Below are 25,672 nucleotides of genomic sequence, written 5' to 3'. Positions count from 1 at the left end.
GCAGCTCGGCCCCGCCCCGTGGCGTCCCTTCGGCGTCACGCGCCCACCCCCTCCACGGGACGAGCCACAGTCGCTTCTAGGGTCGGTTTTATTTAATAAAATAAAAGTACAGCGATCAACCAACGCGGGGGATCAACCCATGGCCGCCCACGCTCCCCGGCGCCCCGCCACAGCTGCGGGGGGGGGGGGGGGGGGGGGGGCCGCCCCCCCCCCGCGTTCCTGCCTGGCTGCGTGTGCGGCTGGTGCAGCAGAGGAGCATGCGTGGGGGCTGCGGTTCCCAAACCTGCGAGGTCCGCCCGGGGGTGCCCCCCGCGGGGGTCCCGGGCTGGATGGGCAGACGGTGGCACAAGAGCCGGTGATGGGGGAAACTGAGCGGCTGAGGTGGGGACGGCGCCGGGTGCTGCCCCGCGGAGCGGGGTGCTGAGGCACCGGTGGGGGGTCAGTTGGAGGAGAGCAGGGAGCTGTGGGAGGACAGGTCCATGCTGCTGGCGCTGAGGCCTCGGGTCTCTGCACGGAGGCCTTGGGTGCCCTGCAAAACATACCAGCCGTCAGCACCAGCACCCGCCATCCACGCCTGCACCCCGAAGGTGACAGCCCACCCCCTGCACCCCTTGCCCTGCAAGCCAGCCCCCCCTCGGTGCCATCACCAGCCGCATTAGGTGCCGCCTCAGCCCTCCCTGCTCCCGTCCTGTGGCTGGAGGGTCTGCCGAGCTGTGCAAGCCGGGAGGTAGCTACATGGAAGCAGCACCTTCAGCTCTGGAGCTCTGAGCTCAGAGCAGGGGCTGTGCAGCTGCCCAGTGGGGCACTGGCCCAGGCCACCCCTTGGGAAGGCGGAGCAGCTCCAGCACCGCACAGCTAGTTGCAGAGTACAGCTGCATGGATGAATGCCTTCAGTGGGGTCTTGGGCACCACAGGATGTGTGGCCCCCGCTGCACCCCACACCACCAGTGTCGCTGGCAGTGACCCCTGTGGCTAGCTGCAGCCACACAGCCCCATGCCAGTGCCTGTTCCTGTGCCAGCCCTGCGACCTGCCAGGTGCTTACCTCAAATGAAGCATCGCTAGACTTGTGCAGGTAATTTAATGATGCAGCTCGTTTCATGCTACAAGAAAGCAGAGGAGAACAGGTGTGATCTTTTTGTGCCTGACCATACCCAAACCCCCAAGGCAGCAGGGCCCCCACCCAGCCTGCACCCAGCCCTCACAGTCCTGGTCCCTACCTGGTGTTCCTGGGCTCCAGGGGGCCATTGCCCTGCAGTTTCTTGACCAACATCTCACTGCTCCTCCGTATCACATCCCGGATTTTCCCCAGGGAGCTGCTGCGCTGGAGCGTGCCACTGCCATCCTGGACACAGAGACACAAGCCAGGGTGACGGCTGAGTGGCACCGATCAGGCTCTGGCATGCTGCAGATTAGCGGCCAGGAACTGGGCTTGGCTCCAAACATGCTCTTGTGTGAAGGATTGAGACGTGGCCCAGGGCAGGGTTACTGCTCACTATGTGGCTCCTCCTATTTCTCCACAGGACATAATGACCATGGAGTCTGGGACCCCCCACCACCATGGCCTGGCTCATCTAGACCGATCCTCCCTCCTGCCCAGTGCAAGCCCAACATCCAGCCAGCCGTGCTGGTGACCTGGTGTAGGTCAACAAAATGGCACTGGCATCCCCATGGCCCTGCTCCAACATGACATAGCTCCATCACCTGCAACAGCTCGGGCAGCAGCTATCAAGGAGGTCCCAGTAGCCAAGGAAGCACCAAGCCCAGGGGTACTTTTGTCAGGCCAGGACATGCTGCCAGGACATTAATTTCAAGGGCTGCCTCCTCATATGCTGCTGGCTGGAGACTATCCTCCTCCTCCTCCTCCTCCTCCCACTCCCCTCACCCTTCCTCACCATGCCATTGCTATTCCTCCTCTCCATCCAGCACTCATCCCAATGCACATCCCGGTTGTGCATGCCAGGCCTGCAGGCTCACTCATGTCAGACAAGATCAATCCACATGCACACATGGCCTTGTCCCACCTGTAACACCCCCAAGACAATTAGCTTTGAGCTTGCTGAACAATTCAGGCAGCTCCATCTGGGGTGCATCCGTGTGGCTGCAACAACACTGTGTTGCAGAGCAGGCACCACTCTCTTCACTCCCACATCTTTAGCTGTGCCCAGCCCTGCTAGCTGCCCCAGGGTAGCACTTTGCAGGGGTGTCTTTATAGCTGCCTGCTTTTTCCATAGACCAAAACCAGCCCTAAACCTTGTTCCTCAGCTTGTTTCTTCCCACATGCCGCCCAAAAGTCCCCAGTACTCAGAAAGGCACTCTCAGCCCTTGACAGGCTCTAGCCCGTCTCTGCACTTAGCTTCACATGCACACAGGGTGCAGGCTGCCAGAATAATGCTACCTCGTGCCACTGTGGCACCAAGCTCTTCCCCTGTGGCCACGCATGTTCACTGCATAAGGTAGTAGCACCACTGCTGCTGTGGAGTCACTTTTTCTCTGATGTCCTGACAACAGCGGTCCTCCCTGCTCCTGATCGCAATGGCCACTGGCACATCAGGGCAGAAAAAGAAGGAAACATGGCAACCACAAGAGCCCTTTGCACGAGCATGTGGGGAGCCCCTTTGTATCTTTCTAAATGACCAAAATGCCACGTAGCCCAGGCTGGCAGCAGCAGTTTCCCTAGGTCTGTCAATGCAGCCATGCAGCTCAGGGCCTCTGCCTTGGGCCAGTCACCCCCTTGTGCTGATTCCCCTGGGTTGTGGCCTTTTCCAACACTTCCCCACTCTGACTACCCAAAGCTGACCCAGCCCTAGACCTCTCTCCGACAGCTGAACAGGACTTTTCCTACCAGCAAAACCTTCTCCTGGTATTCATCTCACCCCTTCTTGGATAAGCCAAGCACATTGAACCCCTTCACTTTCTCACCAGGATGAGGGGTTTCCAGACCGGGAATCATGTGCTGTTGCTGTAAGGGATCACTCACCAGGAATGCAGAGAGCACTGAAAGTATTGACGAGGGAAACAATTCGACTACTGCAACCAGGCATCCTGCACAGGTTGTGGAGGAGCTAGTCATCAGTATGTGGCACTAGCAAAGACAGGGGCAGGGTGTCTTTTGCCTCCCCACCAGACTTGCACTGGGTCACCACCCTCCCTGCAACGTACTGCCATGCCAGACACTGTTTCTTTTGCCAGGGCACACAAGCTAGGGCAAGAGAGCTGGACCATGGTACAAGGGCAGCAGGATCTAGCCAGGAAGTATGCTCTGGAGTCAGGGCTGGAGGATGGAGCCACATTTCCCCAGTTGCAGTGATGCAGACTGACTGCAGACCAACACCAGAACCAAACGGTGCTGCATGCTGGGTTAAAAATAGCCTTCCTTTTCTTCCCACTCCCTTTTCTGCAGGGTTATTTTTAACTCAGAACATTTATGGGGCTTGGTTTACCGCAGAGCCCCCACTCCACTGCACCCACCAGGATGACAGCACTCAAAAGAGAAAGAAGCAACTCCAACCACCAAGCTGCTCTCCACCAAAGGCAGAGGACTTGGGCAGGATTTGGCAGCACACAGAGCTCAGCACTGGGGGACACAATGGGGCATTTCTCTGGCTAATGGAAACACCTGCTGGGGAAGGCCCAAGCTCAGATGCCCCAAGGCAGCCCTGCCACATATAACTACAGAACTGAGGTTAGTAGCAACCCCAGTGTGGAGGTTAGGGAGAGGAGGCACGGTGGAGTTGGCTCCCTTATCTCCAGCGCTCAGCCTAGGAGAGGTGCCTGGGGGCTGCACATTCCCCTGCACACACACAGACACCAAGCACCCACACACCTGCTCCAGAAGCATGTGCACCCGCCACCCCAGGGCTGGCCAATGCTAGCCTACAGAGCATGGAAAGAAGCACAGGGCAGCGGTTTGGGTCTGTCTACCTTTAATCAGAGGTATGGTTGTTACAGCACCAGGTCTAGGACATGGCAAGGCACAGGGGCAGGTGGCACTGAGGCATGAATGCACCCTGCACTGGGGACTCACCACTCTCCAGGAGCATGGAGCAGTGCTGGGAGAGAGAGGCTGGGAAGGCACAGCCCTAGAGCACTCAGCCCTGGGCTCCACACCCCACGGTCCTGAGGACAAACCTCCTTTCAGCAAGCACAAGCTGCCAAGGGAACAGCACGTGTGTGCCCCAAGGCCTCTGCACCACCACAGGAAAGCCAGGCCTAGACAGACACAAGCACATTTAGTATCATAACCTGCCTAGCAAGAGAAAAACTATCTAGCTAAATAAATAAGGGGGAGCGGGGGTGTCCTGCGCTGGCCTCTGGGCTCTATCCTACTGGCTGCAGCCTCCCCAGCTTTCTTCCCAGATAGGAGGGGCAGGGAGGTTCACTTTCTGTAGGAGGTGAGATGAGGGTGTCCACCCAAGGGTGCGATGCAAGGCTCACAGCAGCAGAGGTCTGGCACTGGGAAACATCCCCTTTCCCAGTAGTGGCTGACAGCACCAGATCCTGTGCAGGCCTGGAGTCCCATCAGAGGCACTGAGACACACAAACACCTCACATGCCTCTAGCAGTAGCAGGGTTACAGATTTCCCACCCACTTGGCTAGGGACAGCCAGACAGTGAGGCACAGCACCAGAGATTACACCTGGCAGCCCAGGGCCTGAGTTCAAGAATTTCCCTCCTCCATGGAGGACACCTCCATGACAGACACCTGGCCCCTTCTCCTGTGGAAACTTCCTTCCAGCTATCCCATCTGCCCCCACGTGCTCAGAGCACCCCAAGCCCAAGCTCTTCCCTTCCTCACACCCTCCTTTGCACCTCCTTCTTCTCCCAGCCACTCCGCTCCAAACCGGCCATTCCCCACATCTTGGCCACTTCTAATGGCCTGGGGCCTGGCCTCTTGCAGAAAAGTTCGGCTTTCTTCCTACTCTTCCTCTGTCTTCAAGGAACAGCAAACAATTTCACCCCTGCCTCTCCCTTTCCCAGCAGTCACACCTGGGGACCCTGGAGCAACAGGGAGCTGATTCACCCTTAATGCCACAGGCAAGGAACTTGGCTACAGCACCAGGCCAGGACGCTGTAACCAACCAAACATGCTTGTCCTGGCAGATCCCTCTTCCATGCACACAGCCCCTGGCAGTCACCCCCCTCACCTCACCTTGGATGTACAGTAGCTATGGGCCACTCTGCATTCCTGTGCCCCTGTGGAGAGATCCACGTGCTGCCCCTGGGATGCAGAGCTCAGCAGGAAGAGGACAGCGAGACAGGGACTGCCCTGTGCTGCAGGGAGAGCCCAGCTCACCGGTGGCCAGCGCAGGTTTGCTACAGGGCACTAACATCAGCTAAGCCTATGGGGAAGGAAACAACTGGGCATATGACAGCCTTGCCAAGGCCAGGCCTCTGTCCCAAAACAGCCCCCCCCGCTCTTCGTGCCTCCATCCTGGCCTCTGCAGAGAAGGAGGAAAGAAGCTAGGAGGGTTGAGGATGTCTAGTGACGGTGGAGTCGGCACACTCGGAGTGAAGACAATCCCCCGCAGGCCTGGTCCCCAGGGATGTGCAAGGGCAGGCTGGGAGTGGGGGCACGCAAGGGTATGGTGACCCGTCACCCTGGCCTGGGGGAGCGGGCAGCTCCTTGCAGATTCTTCCTGCTCTTGCTGGCCATGGGGCTGGAGCTGGGCCACGTGGCCAGACACTCCTCTGCAGGCGTCGCGGTGCCCTTGCGTGCCGGGAGGGTTGGGGGACTGGCGTGGAGTCCTTGCCGAGGAAGGAGGGATGGTGTGGAGGAAAAGTCGGAAGATACAACACAAACATCCAGGTGATTGCGGTGGAGGGGAAAGAGGGAGTCTCGGGAGGCATTTAAGCCTAGTGCACAGAGAGGAGAAAGACACAATTTACAAGGCCGTGAGGTTGTAGGTCACCCAGGGAGCAGGTGGGGCAGGGCCCAGGTTGCATGCAGAGACAACAGGCCTTGTCTGGGCAGGGGGGGAGTCCCATGAGGCTGAAGTGGCAGACTCACATCTTTGCCAGCACTCTCCAGCAGGCCAGGCCGGCAGAACAGCTAGCTCCGGGAGGAACAGCCTGGACCTCCTGCTGTGAGGGCTCCCTGCTCCCAAGCCTTGGGCACAGGGCACCTGCCAAGGCTTCAGCGCCACAGAGATGGCGCCATCCCTGTTCTCACAGCCCCTACCCTGGCTCTCCCACCCCAGTTACCTGGGCAGCAAGTAGCTGGTCCAGGTCCCAGGGTGGTTCCAGAGCTGCCCTTGGCAGCAGGGCACAGAGGTTGCTGGCACCCTGGGGGGGCCCACGGCCCTGTCTGCAGCAGCTGACAGCTAAGGGATGGCAGCAGAGGCCGCCCTGAGGCAGCATATCCAAGGTCTCTAGACCAGCACAGGAAACAACTGGCCATGACAGACAGGAGCAGCGGGAGATGCCTCAGCCTTCTTATTCAGGGAGCTGCAGCCCAGTGCAGGGCTGCTGGCTGGGAAGAGGAGGCTGGCTATGTGTGCAGCAGGCTGGAAAAGTCACCAAGCATCACGTGGCAGCCACGTCCTCCAGGGTGCTGGGCTAGACCTCAAACTCTCTACAGCTGGCTGGGCCAGGGAGGCCCTGCTGAACCCCCTGGGGAAGGGTCATATGGGTAGGGACTATCCCCCTTGGCTTCATCAGGCTCAGGGAGAGGGTGGTATTGCCTGCTTGCCTTGGGATGATCAGCTCAAAGACTGTCAGGAAGGTCTCCCAGACCATCACCAGTGCAAAATGATCAACCACAGCCAGGAGGAACCACAGAGAGACACCAGCCAGGACAGGCACCAGGAGATCCTAATCCAAACCTGCAGCCTTCCCTCTACTAACAGGGACTGCAAGGACCCAGGGTTGGTGCCTTGCCAGGGCTTAGGACCCTCTGCACTCCTGATGCCGGGACAGAGGACAGCTTTGTATCTGGCAGAGCTGCCAGGTCCCCTTGAAGCTCTGCTCTCCAGGTCCCCTCCAGCCACCTCCTGGGTACAATCCACAATCAAGAGAGCCAGCAGGCTTCAGGCTTGGGTGTTGAGGGGCTGTCATGGCAACAGGGAAGAGGAAGGGAGGGAGCTCATGCAGGTGGGGATAGAGCAAGAGCCAGGTGAGGAAGGGTTAGTGACAGCAGATGTGAGGGGGGAGCAAAAGACTCTGTGCGCTCAGTGTGTTGCCTGTGCCAGGCTGCAACAGCCCTGGGTACCCAGCTACGCTACACTCCCAACTAGTTTGCAGGAGGAATGGTAAGCATTAACGGCTCTAGCAGCCAAGCACCCACCAGCACCACGCTCACCTGCCACCTCTTCTCCATCCTCCTGCTTGCAGAAGGCAAAAGACACCTGTCCCAGACCTGAACTGCTACCTTCCTCCAAACTCAATGCTAGTGACCAAAGTATCCCTCAGTCTCAGAGCAAGCCGAGACAGGCCCGGGTCGCCCTGTCTGTGCCCAGCTAACACCAGCCTCTTTTGCCACTACTGGTCAGCCTGGCCTGGCATCCCACAAAGACCTGCCTTTTATCACCTCTGCTTGGCCAGAGCCCACGGAGGGCATAAGACCAGGAGAGGGGAACAGCAAAGATGCTGGCTGCAGATTATTCCCATGCTCTGCGGTCACTCAGTCACAGACACACCAGGCACATACACACACGCACACACACCTCCCCAGGCTCAGTATCGCCTGTGGCGCAGGACAGACAGCCAAGTTGCTCACAGAGCCTGTGTGGGCCTGAGATGGGGCCGACGCTCTCAGCCAGAGCCTCGAGACAGGGAGCAGCAGGGAGAGATGTTAATAAGGTTGCAAGGCTAAGATTAAGGGCAGGCCAGGACCAGCTCATGCTCTGCATTGCCAGGGCCTGGCAGCCCCCTGGAAGCAGGACCCCTCAGTCAGGGATATCTGGCCTGTACACCAGAATCCAGGCCCAGACACGCACCTTTGAGGGCTGGCTGGCTGGCTCATGCCAAGAAAGAGGGGAAGGAATTGTGCAGGGAACGAATGGAGGCAGACAAGGATGCCACAACAGGCCACGCAGGGACAGCCCTGAGCCAGGCTGTCCCTTCCCTCTGGCAGCCAGCTGAGGCCATTCTTGATGGTGTCTTGTACTTACCCCGCTCCATTCCACGCCCATACTCACTTCCTCGCTACCGTCTGTGGCATTCTCGTACTTGACGCTGCTCCCCAGGCTCCGACGTCTCTCCATGCCATCGCCCTCCTTCAGGATCTCCACCACCTTTGTCTGGTTGATTGGGTCAATGCCCTGCAAGTAGAAAGGGATAAGGAAGCACCATGTTTTGCCCTTCTGTGTTATTTCCCTCTAACAATCTGCCGTGCCATCACTGTCCTTGGTCCCATCCCCTCTCTTGGCCATTACCCCGTCACAGCCAAAACTTTCCAGTGTCAGAAAGATGGAACCAAATGCCATTCAGCACTTAGCAGTCCCTGTTTGGGTTCCCAGCTCAGTCACACACCACATCACCCCCCAAGACATAAAGACCCTGGGGGACAAGGGCTTGCTACCCCCTCAAAGCTGACAGCTTTTTTTCCTTCACATTTTGGTGTGTGTGAAGTTTTCTGTCCTTCAGTCTTTGTGCCAGGTGCTTACAGCTCCTGCTTTATTATTTGAGGATTAAGAAGAGTTTAGGGTGAGAGGTACTCTAAGAAATCCCTAGTGTGTTCCCTGGACAAAAAATTAGTGGGAAGAAAACATCCCAGAGACTGCAGATCTCCCCAGTAATTGACAAAGCCCAGTAACCTGCCCTAACCCAGCTGTAGTATTTCTCCACTCAAAAGAGCCATGCCTTCTTCCCCACATGTACACACACTGACACCTGCTCCATCCACACATGCATGCATATGCACAACCCTGCACATGTACACGTGTGTACCCCTGCACAAACGCAACCCCAGCCACCAAGGCACTCTGGTGTCATGGGAACGCAAACCAAGGATATCAGAAGCTGCAAGGCCCAGGAGAGTCCCTTGCCGCACCCCAAGCCAAATGCTGTGCCGTGACCTGCCACCCCAAGCCCCACAAAGTCCCCTCCACCAGGGAAGGCCCCTCTGGGGTTACCTGCCGCCGAGAGCGAACCGCACACTCCTCCAAGGTCTCAGCTGCTTCTAGCTTGCCCTGGCGTCGGTACAGCGCACCCAGGTTCCTCAGAGTGGTGTTCACAGTTGGGCTGTAGCAATAGATGGAAGGTGAGCTGAAGCCCTGGGGCCACCCCACCCAGAGCCTACAGCTGCCTACAGAACCCCTCTTACCTGCTAACCTTACAGGCCTTGTACCAGCCGCCATACTCAGCATAGGGAGCACTGTCTCTGTGTTTGCTCTACAGGGTGAGGAGAGATGACAGTTGTTAGGCCCATGCCATTCTCTAGCCTGTGCTCTCCCTCTGGGGGCCATGGTCAGCCCCAGGCTGCAACCCTGCACCAGCCCAGCCTTCGGAAACACAATATGCGAAAGCAGTGATGAAGCCCACCAGGTTCCTGGAGGGAAAGCTGAAAGCCCATTTGATACAACAGATTTGGGCCCCAAGTAGAAGTAATGTCCCCATCCCTGCAGGGAGCATAATCCCATCTCCTTGCCCCTTCCACAGTACCAAAGGCAGCATGGACAACACAGCCCATCCTCATGGTGCTCTGGAGGACATGACATCCCGCCCCACCCACCCCCCAACATGCAAGAAGGAGAGGGGAAAAAAACCCACACTCAACCAACAAAAGGCCCATAAACATGTCAGGCAGCATGGGCACTAAAGCTCTCAGCCATAGCTAGCAAAGGAATCAGCCAGCCACATCCAAGTGCCCAGCCTTTGCACCCCAAAGCTGCCTGGTTTGCCCTGCCACAGCCAGGAGCAAAGAGGCTGCAGGCCAGAACAACAGGAGAGGGGGCAGAGCCTGATGCTCAAGGAGAAAGATCTAGGACCAGGACAACCCACTCCGCAGGGCAGCATTGCCCTGGGTTGGTAAGGACCATGGCACCTACAGGCAGGAGTCACCACTGCTGCAGCAGCAGGGCTGCTTGTCTGTGCATCCTGGTGCATGGTGAGCACTTTGGGGGTGTGCCATGCCCCGGGCTCTGCACTCACAGGACACAGGGGCTGGGCAGGAAGCCCCCAGCTCAGCAGGGCTGCTCTCACCAAGCAGGTGCAGGGGGCCACTGCTCCACAGCAGGAGGTTCCCTCCCACAAGGGCTCCAGCCCAGAAGAAACTGTTTTCACAGGGACCACTTTTCTTACTCAGTCCCACAGCACTTCTCAGATCTTCACCCCACATCCTGGAATCTTCCTGAGCCACAGGCACATGCAGCCTTCCTTACGCCAGAGCCCACCCAGCCTGGGCAGGCCACAGGGACAGGAGAGCTCACGACTCAAAATGCCTCTGAAGCTTATAGAGAGGCAGCCCTAAGAGGGCGGCTGAACCCAAGGGGAAAGATCTCAAATCCCCTGGGGCAGAAAGACCCTCACAGGCTAGGGCTGCCAGCTTGTGCCCCAGGCCCTGCTGGCTTGCAGGAGCTGGCCTCCCCCTGCTGCCACTGAGAGCAGAGGGAAAGAGGGCTGAGGGGAGGGGAAAAAATAATAAAAAGTGAAGCTCTACAAGAGAGGTTTGATGCTTTTTAATAGGAGATGTGGAAACACAGCACAAAGCAGGGTGCAGCAGCCCCAGCCCCTGGGCCAGCAGTACAAGCAGGTCTGTGATTACTGCTGCCTGGCCAGGAAGGTCACACCAAACCATGCCATGCCATGGGCACAGAAGCCTTGGGGACAGGAGCCCCAGGGGCAGGGAGAGGCTCAGCCCTTGCCCCAGGCTGTAAAATTAATCTCACTCCAACTAAGAACTCGGGTCCCTGAGCCTGTTCTCTTGCCCTGTAGCAAAGCTTGTGTTATCTGGAGCACAGCTCCACACCACAACTATCTGCTTTTGACCTCTTAATTCTCCAAAGATACCATCAAAAGTGTCTCAGTCCCAGAGGGAACAAGGGGAGCCTAGTCTCTGGTCCAACTTTGATTTCTCCTGCACAGGATGGTGCCGCAGCAAGTGTGATTTCTTTGCAGCAGAGCCTTCGTAGTGCAGCAACTGGAACAGTGCAAGGCAGAGCTGAGCACTGCCTGCACTGAGGACCGCACAGAGCAGTTCAGTGGGAACACACAACATGCTGGTGGGAGGCAGCTGCTAGTGCCCTGCTCTTAGGGCTCACAGGATAGGACTGCCAGCCTGCTGCCTGAGCCCATGTAGGGATGAGGCCTGCTCTAAAGGCAAAGGAGAAGGAGAGGCAGTGTCTGCTCCTACTGCAGCTAGAGGACCAGACCAGAGCCCTTCGTTCTGCTGTTTCACCCATCTGCCAAAAAGCAGGTGAGGTCTTTGGCTTGGGAGAAGCAGAGACAGGACTCTGCTGCATTTATCAGCTGACCACAGAGCAGGGCCTGGGCAACAGAAGTAACAGCTTCTTTGCCTCCCAGCCTAGTTGAAGGAGAGCACAAAAGTCTCTCCTCTCTGAGGCCAGCTAGAATGCAGAACAGCTAGGGCCTGCCCTTTGCAGAGATCTTTTTCAGGAGGTTTGGCTCCATTTCCTAAGAAAGGTGATGGCAGCAGTTTCTTCTTGACCTCCATTTTTCCCCAGGCAGCCTTAGGGCTGCTTCAGAAGTGGGCTGTGCTCTGGGTACTAGCAGTTCTTTGGAACAGAGTGCCAAGGCCCTGCAGCACAACCCTCTGCCATCCGCCATCTTGCATCATCTGCGTGCCCTAGAGGGATCACTAAAGCAAAAAGAGAGAGCATGCAGCCATGGTGGAGAAGCTGAACAATCCCCTGCCCCAGGAAAAGCATCAAGCTCTCTGATGGGCCTTCCCTTCCTGCTGCGCCAAGAAGCAGCCATGCTCTCTCCTCACTCTCCAGACCCCTCCTGGCCTTCATCAGTGGCCATGGCAGCTCTTCAGACTGCAGGAAAGGAGGGTCTAACTGTGAGAAGAGAGGATCAAAACCCTTGGATCTCCTTCCCCTCCCAGGGCTCTTGCTGCTGTCAACAGGCAGCATCACCAGCTCAGACTCACCTTGCTCATCTCCTCTCTCTCCTCCGCATGCATCCAGATTGGCTTGTGTTCATCTGTGTGGGGAAGAATGCAAGACAGCTCTGCTCGCCTCCTCACCCTGTTGCTCTGCCACTTTCACGGGGGCTCTGCCTCCTGCACAGCCCAGCACTCCGTCCCCAGAGCCATCAACTCAGAGGGAAGTGACAAGGCATACAGAACCCCCCAGTCCCTGGGCCTAAGCCCCAAGAAAGGCAACCAACATTGCAAGGGCAGGACAGAGGAAGGAAGGAACAAGCCCTCCCATGGGGAAGTACCTGTGCCAGGTGTACAGGAGAAACTTCAGCCTATGCCTGGGAATGACTGTGCCACTTGCTATTCTACCTTTTAACCACAGCTATTCCCAACTCAGCAAAGACCAAAAGCTTCTACAGAAGAGGTGGAGCAGCATAACACACTAGAATGGCAGTGTTTCAAGGGCAAGGCATCCCATCCCTCTGCCAGGGGGATACCAGAACCAGCCAAGCCTAGGCTGGGAGCAGGAGACCTAACCGTTCACCCTTCCCCAGCCCCAACAGCTTCTACTGTACAAACCATCCACAGAGCCAAACTCCTTCACGTGAGCACGGGTAAGGATCTCCTTATACAGCACCTCTGCATCTTTGTATTTGCCTTGCTTCAGGTAACAGGAAGCCTGCAACAAAGAAAACAGCTCCAGCCCCACTGGGCAACACAGATTAACTCTGCCCCCTCCCTGCCTCATAGCTATCTCTCTGCTTCTTCCAAGCACCAGGCAATGCTCACCTTTCCCATGGCACCACTCCCTGATCCCACATGGCCTCTCCCCAGGATCTTACCAGGTTGTTCTTGGTCTTGGCCACATTGGGGTCATCAGGACCCAGGCAGCTCTCGTAGATCTCCAGAGCCCGGCAGTAATAGTACTCCACCTCATCATATTTGCCCTGGTTCTGGCACAGCAGGGCTAGATTGTTCAGCTGCTTGGCCACATCAGGATGGTCTTTGCCTAGGACCTGGGTAAACAAATGAGAAGCCACAAAAAGTCAATGCTTAAAGACTGCAGTGAACTCCTGGCACTAGTAGATACTGTAACCCCTCGAGGACATGCCTATGTCAGACAGGAGCCAAAGACTAGGGAGGTACAGAGGAGAAACTGCAGCTTCCACCTCCTGCAGGCCTCTCTAAGGCTGCAAACACTGGAAAGAGAGGAAAAGTGGTGGCAGAATCAACAGCTGGGTAAGTCCTGGATCTCCCAGGTGCAGTGAGGTAATGCAGGAAAACCCTCAGGGAGAGCTGGAAGGAAGGAGAGTGTGGGAGACCAGTACCTTCTCACGAATCTCCAGGGCTCGCTTACACAGTGGCTCTGCTTCTTTGTACTTCCCTCTCTTGCCATAGAGAACAGCCAGATTGTTCAGAGTCGCTGCCACCTGCAGAGACATAAGCTTCTCCATGAAACAAAGCAGAATCCAGTGGGACCAAACAAGAAGTGCAAGCAGCAGCAACAGTGACTATCCCATCTCCTTCATGCCTGTACCACAGCTGCTTCTGAAAAGAAGGAGGTCTAGAGGCAGAAGGTCACCCTGCCTGCATCACAGAATCCAGGAGAAGCTAACTCCTGACAGGCCATACTGACTAAGACCGCAGGAATTAATGAACCAGTAAAACAGAGCCCCACATCACGTGAACAGCATCCCTCACATCACAGAGCACACTGTCCTTGGTAGTCCAGCTGCAGACACACCATAAAAGGCACCATTCTAGAGCACCCAAAGGTCAAGGGAAGTGACTGAGATAGGAGACACTCACCGCTGGGTGGTCTTTGCCCAGAGTCTTCTCACGGATGGAAAGTGCATCATTCAAGAGGTGTGCTGCCTCTTTGTACTTATTCTGATCCCTGCAGTGCAAAGTCAACCGGTTATTTGGTGTTTGGACACCACAGCCCATAGCAAGCAAAACTGCAAATAGTCCTCCTTCCACTCATACACAGCCCCCACAGCTCGTTCATTTCTCCATTCCTCCTAGTTATATTGGGATGTTTGGTTGTCCAAATACCTTTTTGAAAGGCAAACCACTGGAAGCAGGGGGAGCTCCACGTTACCAGTAAGTGCTGTCCTGGTAAATGGGAGAGGCAGAAAATTCTCCTGGCCCAATCCTGCCCTCCCCACCATACTCACCTGTACACTAGCGCCAGGATGTTCAGCATAGTAGCCACATCAGGGTGATCATGGCCTGATGTCTTCTCCAGGTCCTCCAGCGCTTGCTTGCAGAGCGGCACAGCCACTTCATAACGTCCCTGTGATGCGTACTGGATGACAAGGTTGTGGAGAGTGCGCAAGCGTGCAGGAATCTCATAGCCTCCCTGCTGGGCAGCTGCCACTGCACTGCTGTGCTGGTGGGGCACTGTAGGCACAGAGGAATAAACAGGGACACAGTTGGCACCGAAGGCTTGAACAGAGACAGTGAGTTGACCATGCACGAGCAAACACTTACATCCAGGACCATGCTCCTCCTCCTCATTCGGGAACAGATCATCCAGAGAGTCTTTGGCGGAGTCACCCTCCTTCTCCTCCTGAGAGGATGAGAATCGCAATACTGTTGGTTCTCAGAGGAGACAGCAGCAGCTTGCACTGAGTCAGCTGCCAAACTCTCCTCCCTGCTGCAGCCCACCAACACCCCCAACTTCCCCTGTTGTCTCTGCCACCATCTTCCCCCAACACAACAAAACTAACAAAGCCAGATTTCCCCAGCACATCCTGCCATGTTATTCCATGGTCTTCCAGAGACTTTGTGCCATGCAGGCTCCCTTTAGTTACAGGTGTTGCTGTGCACAGTAGCTAGGAAGGGGCAAAATCCAGGGTAACACTATCACTTTTAGGCAACCTTGCTGGTCCAGCCTCGCCCACCCTCAAAGATGGCTGTTTGACAGGACTAGGGCATACCGAAGGTGAGACATCCTCATCATACTTCTTCAGCTGGTTCATAAACTCAAGGTGTTTCTTCTCCTCCTCCAGCTGAGCCACAGTTTGTTCACTGCGCTGCAGCTTCTGCTGGGTGTTGGCAAGCTCGTCACGCAGCCACTGGTTTTCCTGGCACAGTCTCCGCACCTGAGCACGCAGCTTCTGCTTCTCTGACTCCACAGCATTCAGATGGTTGGACAATGCCATCATCACCTTATCAAGAGTCCCAGTCAGTAATCACCACAATCCTGTACCTCCCCCACATGCATGCTTAGGGCTCACCCTCAGAGCCACGTTGGCCTTCTACACTCAACCCCTTGCTGTCCCCCTGCAGCTTATGGGGAATGGTCACATGCCCACCTTCCCCTGTAAGCCCTGGGTAATGCCTAGGGGGTCACCCACCACTCTCACCTGAGCTTCTCCAAGCCCCAGTTCAATCATCTCCACTGACTTGCGGAGCAGGTTGGATTTCTCATGCACAAGATTGGCTTCTTCATCTTTCTTCAGGCACTTGATGGTCTCCAGTAAGCTGTGCAGGATGGAGTTGTGTTCATTCTTGAGTGCCTCCAGTCCCTGCATCACCAGCTTGGTGTTGGAAATTATCTCCTCTTGGCTCAGTTTGTCCAGTTTCTCCTCCCTTGGGTACACCATGGTGGACATAGTGCTGCTCCTGCAGCCCTACAGAGAGAGAGAACCTGAGCACCTCAGCGCTGTTTCAGGGAGTCACAGCCATACAAAACTGTCACAGCCTCCTTCAAACAGCCAGAGACAGTGTTCAACTGGTTGCCTACTCTAAGCCCTTCCCCTTCCCCTCTCCTCTTGGCAGCAGACAGCTGTCAGGGCACATGTCTCTGCTTTTGTGGCACGGAGCACTGGCAACCAGTGCAGGTGGCACAGGTGAACAGGAGACAGAAAAGGCTAAAATCAGTGCTGACCTCCAACACCCCCACACTCCCAGCAGTGAGGAAAGCTGATTTAGCTTCCATTTAAGAACACAGATTTGTAGTCGGCAGCTGGGGTTGCGATGCATACACCTCCTGCCCACAGACCACAGATGCAAGAAGGCTGTCAGAGCTCAGCACCTCTTCCGACGAAGAGAGGGAACAGAAAGTGGAGGGATGCCAGCTCAAAGCTTTCTGCTTTCTCAATAGAAAATCTCCTGGAAGAGCATCTCTCAGACAGGGAGGCATCAGTGGCTTTACTGGGCCAAACAAAAAAGTTCCCTGACCAGAAGAGTATCCCAAGCAATGCTAGCCCCAGCACGGAATGGCCATTGTGGCGATAAGGGACATAACACCACCAGCATGAACTGAATCATGCCTGCGTGGGAAAGCTTACATACACCAACTGCTACAGTTACACTAGTGTAACCCTTGCGTGGGTGTCAGCTTGAAACACTAACAGCTTTCTCAGCTTCATTTGCCCTGCTGCCAGCCCAAGGACTCCTCAAGATGACACAAGGACTCTGTACTCCTTCCCAGATATATCACGGGAGAGTACCAAGCTACTGCCTTTGCACAGGGACACCAAGTGCTACAACCCACAGTGTTAGCATGGCTGCAAGATCCCTGCATAGAAAATCCAGGAGCTAGGAAAACACAGGGGCCAGAGGGTGAGACCTAAGAAGCAGGCAAGACCTCTTATAGCAGGTTGACAGCACCCTCGCTGCTCCACAGCTCACTCACCCAACCCTCTCTCAGCCTCCCCCCTCAGCTGAGCCACCCCAGCAGCCTCTTCACATTACTCACCAACAGCAGAAAGCCACCACCCACCTTGCCATCGGTGACTCCAAGGCCAGCCTTCTGCAGGGCTGAAGGCAGCCAGCCTGCAACGCCCTGCGCAGGCAGCTCCTGCTGTGCCCAGAGCTGGTGGGAGGCACTGCAACCTGTGCACCCAGGGCCCTGCTGCCAGCGAACTGGCCACCTGCCCAGGCACTACGCAGGAGGAGGGAAGCACCACCAACAGATTTGTCTTTGTCTTCCTGCTGGACCCACCTCTGCGTGGTCTGAGCTCTCTGTTCATCAGCAGCCTCATGCCTGGTTTACTGAGCGAGCACAAATGCTGCCTCAGGTACATGAACAGAGAGCGCATAGCTCCTCTTCTTGGCTGGGCTCCTTTCCTCCCCACCTGTGGACTCTGCCCAGGGGGGTCAGGGAAACCCCCCAGCTCAGCTGCCACTACCCCTGCCCGGGGTAGAGCAATAGAGGGGCCCAGTTTCTTCCTCCCTGCAGCACTGCAAGTGAAGATGGCAAACAGTGCTGGGGCAGTTGCTACAAGTACACACATCCCATTATACTCACCCATTTCCTACTCTAGCCTCACTCTTCCAGAAGTTTCTAGAGTTGTTTTACAGGCCCGAGCTCTCCTCTCAGCTACTGTTTGGTTTCTGTTCCAGCAATGCACTTCAATCCCTCACAAAGGGCAGCAAACTCTTGATAACACAGCGGGGACTTTACTGAACCTCAGCAGGGCAGAAACACTTCACATCTCCTGAAGACTGGGTTCCTGTTCATGCCTTTGAGCAAGAGCTGAGTCCTCCCCCACCTATCCCAGAGTCATAACACTGACTTCACATTCACTCCATGATCCACCATCAGCACCAAACCCTGAGCCATATTCACTATATCCTTCACTTTTGGGCATCTGCCATGCTCCACATGCAGTTACCCTGGGCATTGTGCATCTTACACTGAAAAGTCTCATCCAGATTGTGACATATTCCCGGTTTGCTTTACAGACCATATGAAAAGAATGGCATGAAAAACCTCACTAAGATCAACAGAGAGGGCACAGGCTACAGTTTTGAAGAAAAGAATAGGTCTTTTGAGAGTTGGCTGCCACTCATATCCTGTCTTCCAAACTGATTCTCCAGGATCTGGCATCTAAGTGTTCTGGTCCACGATTCTCCTGATTATTCTTTTTCCTACCTTTATGACACATCTGGGGGAGTGATCAAGTGCTAAAGCAACACGGGAAGCCCTGCCTAAGGCAGGGTTCTGCAGGTGACCACAATTCAGGAAGAGACGTGCAACAATTCCCAACTCCAGAGGAAGAGGCTGGCAGCCCAAAGGACACTAGCGCTGCCATGTCTGGCAAAGCACTGCTCTCCTGCTCTGAAATGGCTCCAGACAGCTTTCCAGGAAGGCTCAACAGGCACTCATCTGCTTACACAAAAGCCAAGGTAACAGCTGCTAAAGGGTTAAATGTCCCCTGTCTCTGGTTTCAGCTCATAAGGAAACACAGCCCCAGACTCAGAAATGAAGATCAGGAAATGAGAGTCCTGTGGAGCACAGACAATGCTCGGGACACAGGGAGATCCCCAGTGCAGCCTCATACCCAGCATACAACAAAACTCGAGCTCTGCCCTAAGGCTCACACAGCTGTGCAGCACAAGTGCCTCTTCATCATCTGTCCCTCTGTGTACTGGGTCAGCTGTGAAGTGCTGACAGTTTTCATGGAAGCATTACTTATGTAATACAGAGATCTTGCTGCCATCTTTAAAAATGTACACTACAAAAGCACTGGGAAGAGGAACATGTTACAAATCATGATAAAAAGCCACCAGAGCTTGCACCTTGCTAGGTAACAAGGGTCAGACAAGACCCAGATCCATAGAAAATCAGCCTCATTTATTCCACTGTGCACAGAACTGTTCCTCAACTGAGAAATCTCCGAGCTGTGTGTTAAACCACCAGTGCCTCTTCTACAGCAACATCCTGCCTTTCTTCAGCCCTTCCAGCAGAAAAAGCTTTGAGCATTTTGCAGTCCCCATGATCAACTTGTTTTTCAGAACTGTAAAGATTTCAGACTGAGAAGGGAAAATAATTCAAAATGTCCTGACCCACAGCACACCACACTCATCCGACCCTGCAGCTACATCCTCAGATCCTCAAGACATACCAGTACAGGCCACTCTTCTCCCACTGGCTGTGCAAACACCTCTACACAATCCTGGTCCTTCTCCCTTAAGACGACATCCTAGAAGCACAGCTCAGCTAGGTGCCAACATGCTTCCGGTGTTCAACAGTAGACAGGGGTTCTCCAAGCTGGACACAGGGTACAAAACCCAAGAACCACACATGGGCCTTTCACTTCCAGGTACCAATAAGAAAACAGAAGACTGCAGAGAAGTCACTTCAATGATTCTACCTCTTGCACAGCAAAGAAAACCAACACACACTGGTGGGAGCTGAATTATCCCTCCAAAATGATATTTTTTTCCCCCTACAGAGCCTTATTCCCCTACAGAGCTTTCCCCAGGCAGGTCAACACTCAAGTGCCCAGCCCTTCAGAGAGGAAACATGCTCTATGGCAACCGACGCCAAGGTCAGGCAGGCTGAGGCTGCTGTATAAGCACTCTTCCTACTCCCACACATTCAGTAAAGGGCACCAAGTGTCCTTTGTCCAGGCGGAAACAAACTCAGAGGTTCCTGCAGAGAGGAGGGGAGACACCACCATTTGCCTTTGGCAGGGGGAGGTTCAGACTGGAATATGAAGAAAGAATGCTTTTCCAACGAGTTCCTCAGGAGATGGAGCCCCCAGCTCCTAGTTTATCCTGCTGCATTCATCACTACTTTGCCGGTGTCACAGCCCAGGTCTCTCCACCAGCACATTTCTGCTCTAGTTGGCATGTCTTCCCTATTTACATTGAGCTGCTAGAATAGCCTGGCTCTCCGGCAACACCCATCTCCCCTCCCCTCCCCTGTTCCCATTTGGAGGACTGCTGCAGGAAGACAGGGAGGGAACATGCGTGCTCCAAGTTTTGTGGCAGTTGCAGCCATCAGCTGGGAATCCATCAGCTAGCACATCCTGCCAGACAGAAACTTTCCTCCTGTACTCAAGTGCGTAACTGGGAAATCACTGAGCATCAGCAATTTCAGCAGCTCACTTTTCTGCCTCTGAAAACTGATCCCACGTGCAAGAGCTTTAAGAGGAAAGACCTGGAAGCTTCACTGCTTCTACCTTAAACCCACAACAGAAACAAGGATGCTCAATGGGCCTAAGTGAATCTTAAAGCTTAGATGATGACGCCTAATGCTAGAAGGCTACAGAGAGGAAAAAAAATAAAAAAAAAGCACCAGGGAAATCAGGTGTCAGCTACAATAGGACAGAGACTTCAGGTCTACACACCCCTCAACAAATTCAGTTCACTACAGGGTACCATCACAACTTGCACAAGCAATACTGTCAAAACAATAATTGAAGCTTCCCTCAAACTGCAGATGGCCTGCCAGCACTTTTTGTATAGAAGTGTGCATAGATTTTTAGCAGCAAACTGTTTTGTAGGAGAAGGAGATCTAAGCTGCAGAAAACCAGCTGGGTTCTAGGAAAAAGCTTCCTGTGGAAAAAAGAGTAAGTCTGACCCATAGCAAGAATGACTGACCACATTTGGGAGAGAGACAGCAATTGTAGCATTTAGAAATTAAAACACAAGGCTTAAAGTCTTATTTTAACAATAATTATCCCAGTTGCATGCTGTGAGATGTGCTTTCACTGCCTGGAGAAATAGCAAAGTTATGTATTTGGGAAGCAAAACAACCTGATAAAAGTAGGGAGTTGGGGTTTTTTTCCTTTGGACCGCTGCCAGCTCATTACTGCCAAAAAAGGGGGCATCTAGAGCCCCATCTTCTGCCCAGTTTTCCCAACCCCAGCCTCCAGCCTGAACCTTTCTTGCACTGCAGACAGTCTAGAGAGGCAAGCCAACACAGAGATGACTTCATGGACCATAGAGACTGTTGTGTTGCAACTTCCTTCCTAATAAAAGAGCCTGTCTGTTGTATTACTTGGAAGGGATGCCTAGAGGTCTCTCAGAGGTCCACCCCCTCACTCAAAGCAGGTATCTATATCTAGCCAAGAGCTGAGTATCTCCCAAAATGGAGATCCCAGAAGCTCTTCAGACCCCTGTCCCATGGCTTAACCATCATCACATGGGAGGGGGAAAAAAAATAAAAAGAAAAAACATCCTCATCTGAATTCCTTAGATAAACTCCTTATTACATTTGCCTTTACTGAACACCACTTCAGGACAAAGGGGCCAGGCACCACAGCTCTGGAAACTGACCCTAGGCCCAGAGGAAGAAAAAGCAGCATGACTCCTTTCAGCAGGGTCCCACAAGGACCGGATCCCTCTGTCCCAGAGCAAGAGAGGCAATGCAGCCCCCCTCCAGCAGCACTGGAGGCAAGGAACTGTCCCACCACATTCTCCCACGCCCCAAAACCAGGACTGTCCTCAGCATCCAGGCATCCCCTTGCACAGTTTTAAAGCTGATCTCCAAGCCCAGAAAGGCTTCACCCAACCAGCTTCCCCAAGTTTTAGTTATGTGTAACTCAGTACAAGTTGACATTGCTGGAAATAGTCCAGCCCATCCTATCCCCTGGACAGGGATCAAGGCCAGGATTGCTTCTTTCAGCAGCAGCTGACACAGGCCAGCTCGAGCTGAGCAAAAAGCTCCAGGGGTTTTTCTAGATGCTGGAAGGCCTGTGTTGGGGAAAGTCTGTGCTAATCAGCAGGCTGCCTGCAAGAGCCCCAGGGGCTTTTAACTAGGACTGTGGAACTAGACTCGCAGCTCAAGTGGAATGGCTCCACCACAGGGAGATAGGAAGCTCCTTTCATGCTCTTTCCCTTCAGAACTGAACACTCCTCTCTGCCCTAGAAGCTTCAGCTCGCCACCACCTACAATCTCTAACAGAAAACGCACCTTAGCATAACCTTCCTGAAACTTACGGCAAAGGTGGTGGTAAGCTGGCTTTACAGGAACTTGGCCACAGTGACTCAGGGTTCATATCACTACAGAAAGCACATATTCCCATCGTCCTCCCGCTTTCCAGCCCACAGCTGGAAATCCCAAGTCAAAAGCTACTGGTTCTGATTGACCAGAGCAAGCAATTCCTCTGTTACCGGAGCATGATCCAATTTCAATAAGCATATGTGCTCTGAGAAATACAGAGAAGATGGTCTGGTTGACTTTGTATCAGATCGCTCATTCCTTTCAAGACCAGAAAGGTCTTACAGACATTGGAGGCAACAAGGGTTAAAAAAACCCACAAAACAAAACAAAACCAACCAACCAAAAAAAAAACCAAAACAGCACCGACAGGTGCCATTAGCAGAAAGCCATTTTGCTCCTTATTGCAGTTCATGCTGTTTACAACCCTGGCTGGCCAGAGAAACACGCACCTTTCAACAGGCCATTAGAACCAGAACAGCAGTCTTCACCACCCCCACCAGCAAGCTTATGCTAACACCTCCAGATCAGCTGATAAGACCTCGTTTTTAAACTCTTGCTCATGTCTGCAGCAGCTCACCAAATCCATTATGCATCTGCTGTGCCTGGGACTACAGTGGAACAACACTAAAACCTGTTTCCAGGCTAGCGGAGACAAGAGCTAAGCAGCTGGAATGAAGCCAGGACAAGCATCTCTTCCTAGCCTCAGAATCTGATTGGGAGTCTCACTCTTATTATAAAAGACAGAGCGAGAGCCATTATCTTGGCCTGCCAGCATGAAGTAGCCAGTATTAAAGCAGGCAGAATAATTCCCAGGAGCCAGTGCCTCTGCAAGCATCTGTCTAATGTGAGGGCTATGCACTGGATGTGCCTCAGGAGTGCAGGAGATGGCCAGGACACAGCTGGGACCAGCAAGTGCCCTGGAGCCACTCTGAGTGCCCCAAAGGGCTCTAGAGAGCCCACACTCCCCTCCATGCTGTTACTGGGGCAGCTGCAAGACTAAGCTATTATTTCCAGAAGCAAACAGGTCTTGTAAACCATAACAAGGCATCCAAATTCAAAGACAAAGCTCTACCTGCATAATAAGCAAAGGATCTGTTTTACCTCTGGCTCCCCCCACCAGCTGGAGTTCTTTGAGGAGCTATGTGGCTCTCTCCTATCAAATCAAGCCTTTATCCAGCAGCTCTGCCAAGGTCAAAATCTTGCCACATGTCCTTTGTGCCCTGAGAGCCATTTTGGTATTTGGAGTTAATGCTGTTGTTCCTACCTGGACATTCCTCCAAAGCAGATGAGAGAACATGCACTTCCTGCTCCTTTTGCCAATTACAGCAAAGCTCAGCCATGTTTATTTACCCTGTGTCTGAGCTGGCCAGATCTTTGACCCGATGTGTGCTGAACACCACCCTCCTTCCCCTCATGCAGTGGCGTGTGCTTTCTGGAACGGGAGCCAGGAGATCAAGGGCACTAGAGGAGACCCTAGCATAGAGCTGCATGAAAGAGCGAGATGCCAGCTATTCAAGACGCAGGGAAGGCTGCAGTTGCTGGTAATGTGCCTCTGCCTCCCACCATTGTGCAAATTCCTCCTGGCTGCCTGGCCAGAGTATTCAGCTGAAACACCATCCCCCAGCCCTTCTTCAGACACCTCCTCCCAGATGCATCCTCTCCCTCCTAGAAGCTTACCAGCAATTGTCCCCCCCTGCCCCCCACCCTTAGTAGGGTGCATCTCCACTTTGGGACAGCTTAGTCAGCAGTTTATTAATGGGAGGAAGGTTTGTGAGGAAACAAGGTTTTGAAAGTTTGAGAGCCATTGCTGTGTGCTAGGAGCTGCCTCCGTCATAGTTTCTCTGGCTTTGTCTGGCAGCAGAAGGCACGCCCGTTGCATATTCTCGGGATATGCAAGCCAGAGACACCCCTTCATCCCTCCTCAGTATCACCATAGAGAATTTCTGTGCCCACCTGGCCAACTGTAAGCTTTCCAAGGAGAAAAGTTTTTGTCAGCTCTGCTCAAAATTGCACTTCAAAGCGGTCCTTTGTTACAGGACGGCTGGGTGCCCTGCCCGTCTCAGTCACTGGATGGGAATCCTCCCCCACCCTCACCGCAGAGGAGCGGTACCTGGCTGCCTGCAGCGGCTTGTCCAGCGTTGGCACTCCCGGAGGCCCCAGTGCCACGAAGCACAGGCCGCAGCGATGCGCGGCTCCCACGGCGTCTGCTGCGCTGCCCTCCAGTTCTAGCAGAAGCGCAGGCACCAGGCACTCAGCAGCCAACCACACTGCAGCAGGGGGAGGGGAGGAGATGCAGCCAGGCTCCAGAAACAGGACGGTCGGATGCTCTCCTGGGAGCGCAGAAAGCGCCACATGCCAAACCCTGAGCTCCCTCCTTGGGGCCCAAGGGCAGTGCGAAGGGGCAGTGCGAAGGGGCAGAGCTGAGCCCCCAAGGCTGCCACTACACACTGCCCAATCGCTCTGCCCCCAAAGTCACCCCTGCCCTACACCCAGCTAGATCTGCTCCATCCTACACTCAGTCTTGTTGCGAAAGGTTTTACATCCTGTTTGGCACCATCCTCACCTGTGTCCCTGCTGCTGACCCCATCCCATCCCCTAAAGCCAAGCAGGTAGAGCTGCAGAGAACCCTCCAGCTGTGGGATTGCTATCACTGTGCCAGCAGAAATGGCCAGGCACAGGACAAGATCACTGGGCATCCTACTGTGCCAGCACTGCACAGTGCAGAGCTGGGCCAGGCATCGCCTGGAAACGTTCATTCAATCTCTAGACACCTTATGCAGGGAGAGGACAAACGCCACAGCATGCAATGTAGCCAGTGGATTGTTGCTACGACCATGCCATTTGCGGTAACAGGCGACCTTCTCAGTGCTCTCTATGATGTTTGGTGAGCCTCTGGAGGCATGCTGCCCCAACTACCTATGTCTGCCAAAGCCAGTGCTTCATCAGGATTCGTGTCCCTCCCTACAGGTTCCCGCAGAGGTGGAAGGGCGTTGGGTGTCCCAGGAGGAGCCCAGCCATGCTGACACACAGGCTCTCTCTTGCCTCATTTCACAACACACTTCTTCACTAAAGCATCCTACTCTTCTCCTTTCCCAGGTTCTGGAGGGCAAACCTGGCTACAGGGCACACCCGGCTAAAAAAAATAACGCAAGTTACACAGAAGGAGCGCAAACACATATTATTTATCTGACACTGAAAGCCATTCCTGGCAACAAAGACACCACCTAATTATAGAGCAGTGAATCCTGCAGACTGTGCCTACAGAGCAGCCTGGAACTGCCAGGAGTGGGCCTTCAGCCGGTCCCACCGCTGCCACCAACGCCCCCGCCCCGGGGCGGCGGCCTCCTCCAGCCGGCACAGCACGGCCCGGCACGGCCGGAGAGCGCGGGCAGCGAAGCAGCTGGCGCTGCCCCAGGGAGGCCAGGGCCGGCCGCAGAGGGCCGGGGCCCCGGCCAGCTGCTCGCCCCGCTCCCGCCAGACCCCAAGGCCGCAGACCCAGCGGCCTCACCGCCCCTCGGGCCCGCGCCCCCGGCGGGCAGGGCGCGCTGCGGCCCCAGAGCCACGCCGGCCCCAGGCCCGGGCCGAGCCCCGCGGCGGCGGGTGCCCGGGGAGGCCGCACGGATCCGGCCGGGCCCCGCGGGGGCTGCCCGGACCCTCCCCGCGGGCCGGCTGGGCCCGGGGCGGGGAGAGCAACAGAAGCGCGGGCGCACACGACCACCCCCTGGCAGCCCCGCCCGCCCAACCTGCTCGGAGCGAGGCCTCGATGGCGGTCGCTGTCCCGGTCCGCAATCGCGGTCCCGTGCGCCGGGACAGGAGCCTGTCCCCGCCCAGCCCCACCCACCTCCCTCAGCGGCGCAGCCCCTTTAAAATGCAACATGGCCGCCACCGTGGCTCAGCCGGCGGGAGGGCGCCCCCTTGCGGCGACCGCGCGGCGCTTCCGGCC

At 55.1% G+C, this 25,672-nt stretch overlaps 1 protein-coding gene across 7 annotated transcripts; it reads right to left on the bottom strand.

Moving 5' to 3' along the window:
- Nucleotides 1-70: 70 nt before the first annotated feature.
- Nucleotides 71-25,583, bottom strand: KLC4 (kinesin light chain 4). 7 transcript variants are annotated; one of them, XM_040611636.1, is made up of 17 exons: nucleotides 25,473-25,583; nucleotides 23,840-23,996; nucleotides 15,413-15,679; nucleotides 14,984-15,214; nucleotides 14,535-14,613; nucleotides 14,219-14,444; nucleotides 13,851-13,938; nucleotides 13,370-13,471; nucleotides 12,884-13,057; nucleotides 12,621-12,720; nucleotides 12,051-12,103; nucleotides 9,264-9,331; nucleotides 9,073-9,181; nucleotides 8,110-8,259; nucleotides 1,219-1,343; nucleotides 1,044-1,101; nucleotides 71-529 (listed from the first exon to the last, which is right to left on the bottom strand). In XM_040611636.1, exons 3-17 carry the CDS (start codon nucleotides 15,659-15,661, stop codon nucleotides 440-442), a joined length of 1,902 nt encoding a protein of 633 aa, XP_040467570.1. In that variant the 5' UTR covers nucleotides 15,662-15,679; nucleotides 23,840-23,996; nucleotides 25,473-25,583; the 3' UTR covers nucleotides 71-439. The 7 variants fall into 7 exon arrangements, 6 of the variants coding, with proteins under 6 accessions (XP_040467570.1, XP_040467573.1, XP_040467572.1 ...); XM_040611639.1 differs by having other exon boundaries at nucleotides 8,137-8,259; XM_040611638.1 differs by having other exon boundaries at nucleotides 23,840-24,059; nucleotides 25,473-25,558.
- Between the last annotated feature and the right edge of the window lie 89 nt (nucleotides 25,584-25,672).

This window comes from Falco naumanni, chromosome 12 (assembly GCF_017639655.2).
Source record: "Falco naumanni isolate bFalNau1 chromosome 12, bFalNau1.pat, whole genome shotgun sequence".
Classification (NCBI taxonomy): domain Eukaryota; kingdom Metazoa; phylum Chordata; class Aves; order Falconiformes; family Falconidae; genus Falco; species Falco naumanni.
This window is presented reverse-complemented; position numbering and strand designations above follow the sequence as displayed.